The sequence below is a fragment of the Centroberyx gerrardi genome, chromosome 8, assembly GCF_048128805.1.
Source record: "Centroberyx gerrardi isolate f3 chromosome 8, fCenGer3.hap1.cur.20231027, whole genome shotgun sequence".
In the NCBI taxonomy this organism is placed as follows: Eukaryota; Metazoa; Chordata; class Actinopteri; order Beryciformes; family Berycidae; genus Centroberyx; species Centroberyx gerrardi.
The window spans coordinates 8,639,312-8,649,593 of record NC_136004.1 but is presented as its reverse complement, the minus strand read 5'-3'; the positions used below and the strand labels follow the sequence as shown (position 1 = coordinate 8,649,593).

The 10,282-nt window shown below is 48.9% G+C and overlaps 1 protein-coding gene across 1 annotated transcript; it reads left to right on the top strand.

Moving 5' to 3' along the window:
• The first annotated feature begins 5,141 nt into the window (after positions 1-5,141).
• znf703 (zinc finger protein 703) lies at positions 5,142-8,924 on the top strand. Its single transcript, XM_071922231.2, has 2 exons — positions 5,142-5,817; positions 6,559-8,924. The coding sequence occupies exons 1-2, from the start codon at positions 5,551-5,553 to the stop codon at positions 8,062-8,064; spliced, it is 1,773 nt and encodes a 590-aa protein (XP_071778332.1). The 5' UTR covers positions 5,142-5,550; the 3' UTR covers positions 8,065-8,924.
• The last annotated feature ends 1,358 nt before the right edge of the window (positions 8,925-10,282 follow it).

Genomic DNA, 10,282 nt, shown 5'->3' with positions numbered 1-10,282 from the left:
AGTCTGCTCCCAGTGTCTGCCGACAGAGGATTAATCTCCCCGGCTGAGGCAGTAGCTAAGGTCAGCAAGGGAAATATTTCATAAGTGTCAGCTTGGCCCACAGCCCTCAACACAGAGTTCGAAATGAGAATGCGCGGTCGCATAACAAACGGCCGCATGTGACTTTGCGAGGCTCACACGGAGCACATAGGGGGGACGTGTGATATATGGCGACGCTTCGCTTTCATGTATTCATCTGAGCCTGTGAATTACTGCCAGGGACAAGCGCGGTGCTTTGTCACCACAAGGACCCAGTTGAGAAAAATATTTTGGCCTCTCCAGTATGTCTGGAATGCGTTTTCCATCAGTGTGTGTCCTCAAACTCCTGATTTTTTTTTTATTTAAAGAGATAAAGAAGAAGAATTCATAAAAGTAAAATTCAGCATCGGTGCTATACTGCTGCTCTTAGTTCATATACCCAATCTCCATACATGGACCAACAAGTGACCTTCCATGCTTGAATTTCCATGCCTCCTTTCAACACACCAGCACAGTATAGTTCTACAAAGTACATCAATATATAACTCTACATGCGTCATTCCATTAGGCCTAAAAGTGCTCTTATAAAATCTCTTTTAAATCAACTTTGTCATATTCCCTGTAGTTAATACTCGACTCTACTGTTGCAGGCTTTCTCTGAGCCCGCAGTGACCCGGGGTTGGCAAGCGCATGCAGGGAGATTAATGGCATGGGCGGGCCGCTGCAGTAACCATTTGTTTGATGTGACAAGTCTGATAGGCGCTGATTTACTTACACACTGATAGGCTTTTAATTGAGCAAAGCCATCCGTCGTCACATCAAAGCCGTGGCGACCGACGTGCCTCGCTCTCACTGCGGGCGGCGGTGATTGACAGGTACTGTGCGCCCCGCCCAGCCCGCCCAGCCCGCCCTGCCCGCCCCTCATCATCCCCGGTTACGCTGTTGACATTGGCAGGAACTTACAGGCTACCGCACTCTCTACTAACTCCTGTTGTTTACCAGCTTGCGAATGTCAAAAAGGCTTGAGTAGGCTAGTAGGCCTCATTCAATGAATTCGAAAACGAAATGCTAGGTAGGGTGAGTGAGTGTCTGAAAATTTCTTGGCCACATCCACCGTCTGTCTCAAAACACAATTGAACGGATGATGAAATCTGTTGTGGTTATCGTTTTATGACATAATAGTGCCAACATTAAGAAAGCAAGAAAGAATGAGAGGAAGAAAGAGAGGAAGAAGGTGTCTGAACGTCCCCAGCTCCCTCCCCTCTGGTCGGCCGGGGTTGGCTGATGAAGACACAGAGGCGGTGACTCCGACCATGAGCGGAGGAAGCAGCATTGACTTTAACAAGCGTGAGGAATGTGCCGGGGAGATTTTCTTTGCACGGCCTGTTGTTGTTCCCTCAGCGAGACGTGTCATGGGTCCGGCCTGTGAATACCTCGATTGTGCTTCTATCAAAATGCCCCCCACCCCCCCACCCTCCTCCCCCTCCTCCCCCCTCCTCCTCCTCTTCAGACGGATGGAAAAAACATCTTTTGATGTCATCTGAAATTTCACACAACAATGTAGGACAATCTGATTTGAGGCAGACGCTGTCTGGCAACACGGGCCGTTTCTGCCTCCACCTACTCGCCTGCCTCCTCTCCTCCCTCCCTCCCTCCGCGCTCTTGATAACTTCTCCGTGTGGAGGACAATAGCGGCTTTTGTTTCCGAGCGCGCAGAGAGGACTTGAGGTTGCGCGGGTGTGGGTGGCGTGTAGCCTACGTGCCTGTCTGCGAATGCGTTTCAGGTGTAGCGGGTACGACAAGGCGGATCCCTGCTCGGCGTAGGAAATAAAAGTGCCAATCTGCGAAACACAGAGGGAAGCCTATTATCCCGGTGTGATTATAATGCAGACAGATAGACGACAGGTAGGCAGAGTGGATAAGAGCGTTAGCTTGCGAGACGTGACGGGCTGACAAGAGAGACAATCTCCCTCCTAAACTGGAGAGATAAGGTTGTCAGCCGCAGCTCTGGCACTGACACACACACTAGCAAACTCACACACACACACACACACACACACACACATACACAGATATATGTCGGCAGTCAGATAGGTGATACTGTCAAAAAACTACTTTTTAGATATCATAGGTATCATATGCGATAGGGCTTGTGTATGTTTGTGTTTTTGTGTGTGCGTACATTTTTGTGTGTGTGTGAGCGCATTAGTACATTAGTGTGTGTGTGTGTGTGTGTGTCAAAGACAGAGGGAGAGGCAACCACAGAAAGATAAACGAGGAAGTGAGAATACATTAAGTACACTGTGTAGATATTGTTTGTGGACCTTTCAGCTTGAGGAAATCCTTGTTTCAACATTCTGTCCTGGCTGGAATGTTGCCTGCGAGGCTCTTTTTAAGTGTTTGGGTCTAAATGCCATGTCTGCTACACCCCATGAAACTGTCTTAATCCACTTTTTTTTTTTTCTCCCTTGGTTTTATTACTGCTGGAGAAAACACTAGGGGTAGAGCGGAGCCCCAGCCTCAGGCCTCTATTCCCATTCCACACACCCCATAAGTCAGTCACAGATAATTAAATAGGAGTTATTTACACTCGTTTTCCCTCCTCTGCCTCTCTGGCGCTTTTATCATTTCTCTCTCCTTCTCTTTGTACAGTATTACACGCAGCCAGACCTTTTTCCGAGTCTGGCTGACACCAGCGACGGCCTGTAGAAGTATAATAACTTGAAAAAAAAAAAAAAGAGAAACAGGACTCTTATGAGCTCACATCAATGTCAGCCCCTCATTAAACAATCACACAGTGCATCTATACAACGCTAATCCCCTCGTGTGCCGCAAAACGCCTCGGCACTTCCAAACACGGAGCGAAGACAAACGAGCAGGCGAGGATTCGGGTTGAGCCAGGTTTGAAAAATTCAGCTGCCTAATGTCAGCATTATATATTTACTCTGGAGTCAGGCAAACAGCGGCTTTTCAACACGGGGATGAATTAGGCCCTGCCACAGAGCCCGGGCGTCCATTACAGGCCTCAGCGGCTCTATAAATCACAGGATCACAGGGGCATGTGGGGTCCGGTCCTCCTCGCTCCTCCTCAACTGTAGAGCCCCTACCAGCCCCATCCTGGGGGTTTTGTTTGGCCGCTGTTGCAGCCAAGCCCACTGCTTTGATACAGCCACGGAAAGGCATGGAAATGCCTCGAGGGCCAGCGGGACCTGGACATGCTGAGAAGCCTCTTTAACGGGAAAGCTGCCCCCTTAAATATCCACAACAGGAAACGGCCATCAGTCATCGACACGCCAAAACAGCTGTTACCAGCCTACATCAAGGGGCTACATGAAAGGAGCTGCTCCCTGTTGTTTGAGCCCTCCCTTGTTTCATTCTCTCGCTCCCTTTGTCTGGCTTTTCCCCTTGCCCTCCTCCTCGGTCTCCTTTCTAAATGCCCCCCTTCCTCATCCCACCCCACCCACACTGCAGCAACTTTTGTAACAAGTGGATGACTAAGTGATAAGCAAGGGCACGATCGGAAACCTCAAATGTTAACTGGCGGTCGACATTGTAAAAAAAAAAAGTTTGAAATCCTCTTTAAGTTCTCAGCTTTACCTTTAAATGTCACAGCGAGGAAGCGGTTGTTATGCGTCACCTGTTTATGTGTCTCGGCCCGAGGTGGAGACAGACAGTCTCAAGCACAACAGAGGGATTGAAAGGAAGATCGCACCGCACTTAACCCAGCGTGCACGTTCGCATTCACGTATTCTCGGATCTCGGCAGGTCATTTAAGCGCGAGTGGCAGCGTGTGGGTGATGAGTGACGACTAAGCCTAATGATGACAGGTCAAACAGTGATCCTGTTGAGTGAGGGTGAAGTGACTTCATCCTCCAACACTCTCCCACTCCCTTTCCTCTTAGCTGCAGATAAATGGCAGCAGCCATTATAATCAAGGCGCGAGCCGATGGCAGCGCTTGATAAGGCCAGGCTGCGCCGTAGACTGTCAGAGACGTTTACGTACGACACATCAGAAGAAAGGATTATTCTGATTTACTGTTGCCAGTAATTGATGATACGTGACACTACTTTAAACAGTCTGAGAACAACAGTGTTGTAATATCTTGGATTGCAGATCGGGTTGTTCCGGCTAAGCAATCTCATTGGTTGAAGAGGCGTTCCAGCCATGCGGATAATTCCCATAAAGTACAGCTTGTCATTCTTTATGGAAAATGGAGTTAAGTTTCCAGGTTTACTAATGTGGCAGCCAGGGAGCTAGCTAGGGATTGTCTTCGCTTTCTCCTGTTTTTTTATTCTTAAATATGTTTTGAAGAAAATAATATGTATGCATTGGTTACGGTTGTATAAAACCCATATTTGTGTTCTTTAGTGTGATTATGGGCGCAACAATCTACTACATGGCAAAAGAGAAGCACAACATATGAACACAAAAAGCTCTGTCATTCATTATCATGGCATAAAACATATTGAATCATGTGAATGTGTTTTATGCTGGAAAAATTGAATCAGCATGCCCTGTGCCCAGGCCAGTAGCAAAAGCTCGCAGAGCATCAAAGTGTCTTCGTATCATCCCCACTGTAGTAATGCTGTCTGTCAGGCCTGATTCTTGAATAATACAACCACTTCATCATGCAATGAGATTACCGTAATTCCCTAATTGGCAGTTCAGCCTGCTGTAATGCAATAAAGCCATTAACATACCAGAATTGTACATGGACACTAGGTTATTATTTTGAATCAAATGGGCCTATTTACAAGAATGGGGGAGATACCCTCCACAGCAAACCTCACTCTTAATCCTCACTCTGACCCCTCCCAAGGCCTTTTGCCAGACAGTCATTGTCCAATACATAAAATTTTCTCCTTGACATTCCTGTTTAAATTTGTTGTCAAATCTGTATTTTTTTTCATATATCAATTGCTTGCATCTGGCTCATAGGGGTCGTTCATAAAGATTTCCACCCGTACATCATAGCCAGTTTATGGGGGTGAGGCCATGAGGCAAGCCACGCCCCCCAACTTACCCCACCCCTCCTTATGAATGCGGGCACTTGTGATTGGACGGCGGCTCGTTGCTTTGAAATCCCTCCCCTCACATCTTTAGTATGTGGAAGGAGTGAGGTGCTGTGTGGCTGCTGCAGAAGGAGACAGATACGCACACTGGAGGACTGTTTGACCCTATCCTCTGCGGGGATATTCCTTACACTTGCCCCGTATTTTGTTGGTCATTGACTACTAATGGTCTTTTTTTTTCTCTCGATTCCTGTTTTTTACCAACACTGGATCAAGGAATAATTGGGAATAATTAGTGGGTAATGTTGAAGAGCCCGAAGAAGGATGACATCTGGGCGAATTCTTCCTCTTTAGAGACAACTTGGGTCCGATACGGACGACGCGCACTGCGCACTTGCTCTTTTGGATTACCGCAAAACCTTATGTTGAATTTATTCATCATGAATCGTGCCGGTAAATGAATTTCAACCCTGCGCTCACTCGTTCCCTGCCGTCGCCCCGCCTCGTACCCCGATCCAGATGAGAGATCCCCCCGGTGGACCTGAACCGTTTTTACGCAGACAGTCCCCGGAGCGCAGCGCCGCCGACGCCAGCGGCGATCCACACCGGAGAGGAGCGGACAGATCATCCGTTTCCACACCTTCGTTCTCTCCTTCTCCGTCGGATCCTTTGCGCCAAGCAAAGAGGCTTCCTATCCGGATCGTAAAGATGTTGACGGCGCACAGCGGCCACTTGCTGCACCCGGAGTATCTCCAACCCCTCACGTCTGCGCCAGTCAGTATTGAAGTAAGTCAAAAACGACATTTTCCCCAAACTGTGTTGGAATTATCTGCTGTTGTTTTTCTTCTTTAAGTTAAAGATATAATAACTACATGAAGTAGATTGTTAGAAGTGTTATTCCGATAATTATGCGAGCCTCTGCGCCATTTTACGCACAGCATAATTTGGGTTTTATAGGCAAGTTTGCCGTGAGCTCAGAGTTTAGAATTGAAAAATCATACGGGATCACAACTTATTGTGCTTAAAGTATCGGATAATATAGTAATATATTTATTATATTATATTCTATGTTATATTTATTTATTTCCCTGAAATAAATCTAATTTGATAATCCTTCCAAATGTGCATTGAAGTTCTTAATTTCTTTCTTTCTTTCTTTCTTTCTTTCTTTCATTCTTTCTTTCTTTCTTTCTTTCTTTCTTTCTTTCTTTCTTCCTTTTTGTCTTTCTTTCTTTCTTTCTTTCTTTCTTTCTTTCTTTCTTTCTTTCTTTCTTTCTTTCTTTTGGCATGTAGCCTTTGTATCCTGGTTTCCTTTATTCATGTTCTAGATATCAATACACAACTCTAAGGCTGTTCCAGACTTTGCTGAATATGTTTTAACCTAGTGTATATTCAAGATATTTTATTGCCAGTGTAATTTATTACCAGTATATTATTGTAAATAAGGATTCATTCTTAGTGGAGCCAAAAATAAACATAAAAACAGATCAGTTTGTTCACCATCTTGCTCTGTTTTCTCTCACTCAGCTGGATGCTAAGAAGAGTCCCTTGGCTCTCCTGGCCCAGACCTGCTCTCAAATTGGCAAGCCAGACCCTCCCTCTTCTTCCAAGCTGGCCTCCCTCTCCGCAGGCAGTCTGGGAGACAAGGAGTCCTCCAGCCGATCCTCCAAGCCTGGAGAGCAGCACCAGGCGGAGGACAAGTCCAGCTTCAAGCCTTACTCCAAATCAGCAGGCGACTGTCGTAAGGACGTTCTAGTGACAAAGGGGCCTTCAGATAAAGCTGGCTTCAGGGTGCCAAATGGAAGCACCAATGGAGGCAGCGCTTCGTGTCCGTCCTACCCTTCCCATGCCCAGTCGCCCAGCTCCAGCTCCCCTCCCTTGCACGCTCAGAGCCAGCCCCACAGACAAAGCCATTCCCCCTCCACGCAGCCCCCGCCGCACTCCCAGGCCTCGCACATGGACAACAAGCCCGGGAGCTCGGAGCAGGCCGGCCCCGACAGTAACGGCGGCGGTGCGGGGAAAAAAGACTCAGACGGCAGTAAGTCAGGGATGGACGGGGCTCAGCTAGCCAACTCCAGCCACATACGGGCGAGCGCCAACTCCAGCAACGCCAGCTCTGCCAGCAGCCCGCGGCCGGAGAGCAAGGCCGACCCGCAGGCCTCTTCTCAGCCCGGTCTGGGCTCCGGACACATCGCCCCCGTCTCCCCCTTCAAACCAGGACACTCTGTCTTCCCCCTGCCTCCCGCCACCATGGGCTACCACGGCTCCATTGTGGGAGCCTACGCGGGCTACCCCTCTCAGTTCGTTCCCGGCCTGGATCCTACCAAGTCGGGCCTGGGGTTAGGACTTCCGGGGAAGCACCCCAGCTCCAGCCCACTCACGGGAGCGTCCCCTCCGTCCCTGATGCAGGGCTTATGCCGGGACCCGTACTGTCTGACTTACCCCAACGCCCCCCACCTGGGAGGCAGCAACTGCTCCACCTGTGTCCACGACCCCTCCAGCCTCAAGTCCGGTTTCCCTCTGGTTTACCCCTCCCACCACCTCCACTCCCTCCACTCCAGCTCTTTGACCTCCAGCACCACCCCGACCCTGTCCCACCCCCTCTATACCTACGGTTTCATGCTCCCCAATGAACCGCATCCCCACGCCTGTAACTGGGTGTCCGTCGGAGGCCCCTGTGACAAGCGTTTCTCCACGTCAGAGGAGCTGCTGGCCCACTTGCGCACCCACACGGCGCTGCCCGGGATGGTGGACAGTAAGCTGCTGTCCGCCTACCCCTCCTCGGTCTCCTCGGCGGCCTCCTGCCACCTCCACCTGCCCCCGCCCAACAGCCCAGGGACACTGCCCAGCTCCTTCTCCCTCCGGGGGTCTCCTGGCTTGGGCCTGGCCCGCTACCACCCGTACAGCAAAACCCACCTGCCCGGAGCCCCCGGCCTTCCCATGCCGTCCCTCCCCTCCTCCTCGGCCTACTACTCCCCTTACGCCCTCTACAGCCAGAGACTGGGCTCAGCTTCGGCCCTGGGATACCAGTGATGATGTCTGAACTAGCGGTGATGCCCACAGACAGCAGGCACCAGCTTGGACACTTCAGAGCAGCCCAGAAGATGGATCCTTCAGATTGGGGTCATCACCAGTACAGGGCATCGCGCCTGCCGGCCCGCCCGCCTGCCAGGAATACCACCTGTTAGCCTCAGGATTGTGACTGGCGCTCCAAAGGCAAAGACCCAACAGTGATGGATTGTCTGCAGCACAGAACCAAGAGACTTTAGTGATTAAAGACGCCGGGAAACAGAGCTTGAATTGATGAGAATGTGGGATTATAACAACGGTCTTGATTTTGGTTTTGGTTTTGTTTTTCTCTGTGTCTGTCTCCCAGGACTGAAAATCTGTATTTATTTTTCACTCAAGCGCTTGGTATTCAACTTTGGGGGGAAAATTTGCTGTCCAAATGAATTGTCCTTAAAAGTATTCTAACTGAAAAAGAATGATTTAAGTATAGTACCATTATGCCTATCATACACTCTAAAAATAAAAATCTTGCACCATGACGAAGATGGACTTTGAGGCTTTATTCTGGGGACCTCTTTTTATCTCTTTTCCTCTCTGCTGTTTTTGTTTTTCTTCTTCTTCTTCTACTGCTTATTCAGACTCTGGAGAATCGCATGTCCACGAGAATTATCTTGAACGATGCCATTTATTTTTTATTTGTAAATATGCAAAGATGTAATATTTTTTCAAGCCTTACTTGGGTTAGCAAGTTGGGGTCACTGACACAAATGGTACAAAGAAAAAAAAAGCTGACATAAATAAAAAACACTTAACGATGGCTGTGCTATCCAACCGACAGGGAAAGGTCTTATTTTGTTAAATAAATGATACATGATTGCATTTTACCTTGTTTTGCCTCATTGACTGCTATAAATAGCACCATGAAATACCTTTTTGTCACAATAAGCCTCAGAGGATGAAGTTAATCTTGCCAGACTGCTGCACTGCAGTTATCTCGGCCTATCTATCATTACAGCTGTGATAGCCATGCTATATGTGGCTATGTGTAATATTTCATGGCTCATATCAGTTGACAGGACTGTCCCAGTGAGGGCAGGCTGGGTCACATTAGCCCTGTTAGCTCGTCCCTGAGGACTTTCATCCCCCCTCCTCCTCCCATCACCCACATTGCTTTTGTTGTTGCGAGTGCAGCTTGTAATTGCTGATTCTTGTTTGCGAGGCCTGAAAACAGCCTCCTCAGCAGAGTGGATGGCTGCGCGGAGTGGCCGCTGGGTCACTGGGACTTCAATAATGACCTGAGGGAGGTGTCGACCCGAGCTCTCCTCTCAGCCTGACGGATTGGCCTGCAACACAAAGGCCAGAGCTGACAATGGGAGGCGGTTAATAGAGAAATATTCATCAAAGTCCTGACACCTCCCCTGAGGAGAACGGGCCCTTTTACAGGCACCGCAAACATGGAGGCTTCCATCCTGGAGAGAAGAGCCATTTTCTTGCTGCTCTCTGCAGCGCTGTGGTTTAACTGAGGTCAGCCTTCTAGACTCTGAGCTGTTAGATACTAATTCGAAGGGAAGGAGTAGGTCTATCTTAAAGCCACACCGCCGCCATTAGAGCGCTTCGGCCCTGATAATGTGTCTGTGTCTCCACTCTATTTGGCTGACAGGGTGTAGGAGGCGCAGAGCGAAGGGGCTGTAGTCTCCGAGGCGGCTATTGACCCCGACTCCCAGACTCCTCTACTCTCGCGGTTCATTAGCACTCCAGACAGGGGAAAGGCGAGCACAGGTGTCACTTGACAGGACCATTAACAAAATGGATGACCCTCCCAAACCGCGGCCAGCCCCTGCCAGACCAGCAAGGTCACGGCGCCCTGATCACCGCTCTGGGTAGCTCTTTGGGACACTAGACTTATTTTTCTTCTACAGAAACTAGAGCCAGGCACTTCCCTGGGACAGGACAGGCTGTCTGCTTGCAGTTACCGTACCTTACTTTCCGGTTGTTGCTTTTTGTTGTTGGAGTTTATAAGGTCGTCCTGACAAAATAGGCCAGGGATATTTTGGTTTTAAGGCTGTATTGTAGATAGATATTTACTGTGTTACTTGTACAGAGTTGTGCCAAAAACACATAAATGCTGGTTTGTGTTGCCCCCTATGGTTGTGCTGGTGAAGTACAGGTGAAATGTGTTGTTTCAGTACAGAGGGTATCTCTTATGCCCACTGCTACATATAGGAACACATGGTTATCTTGC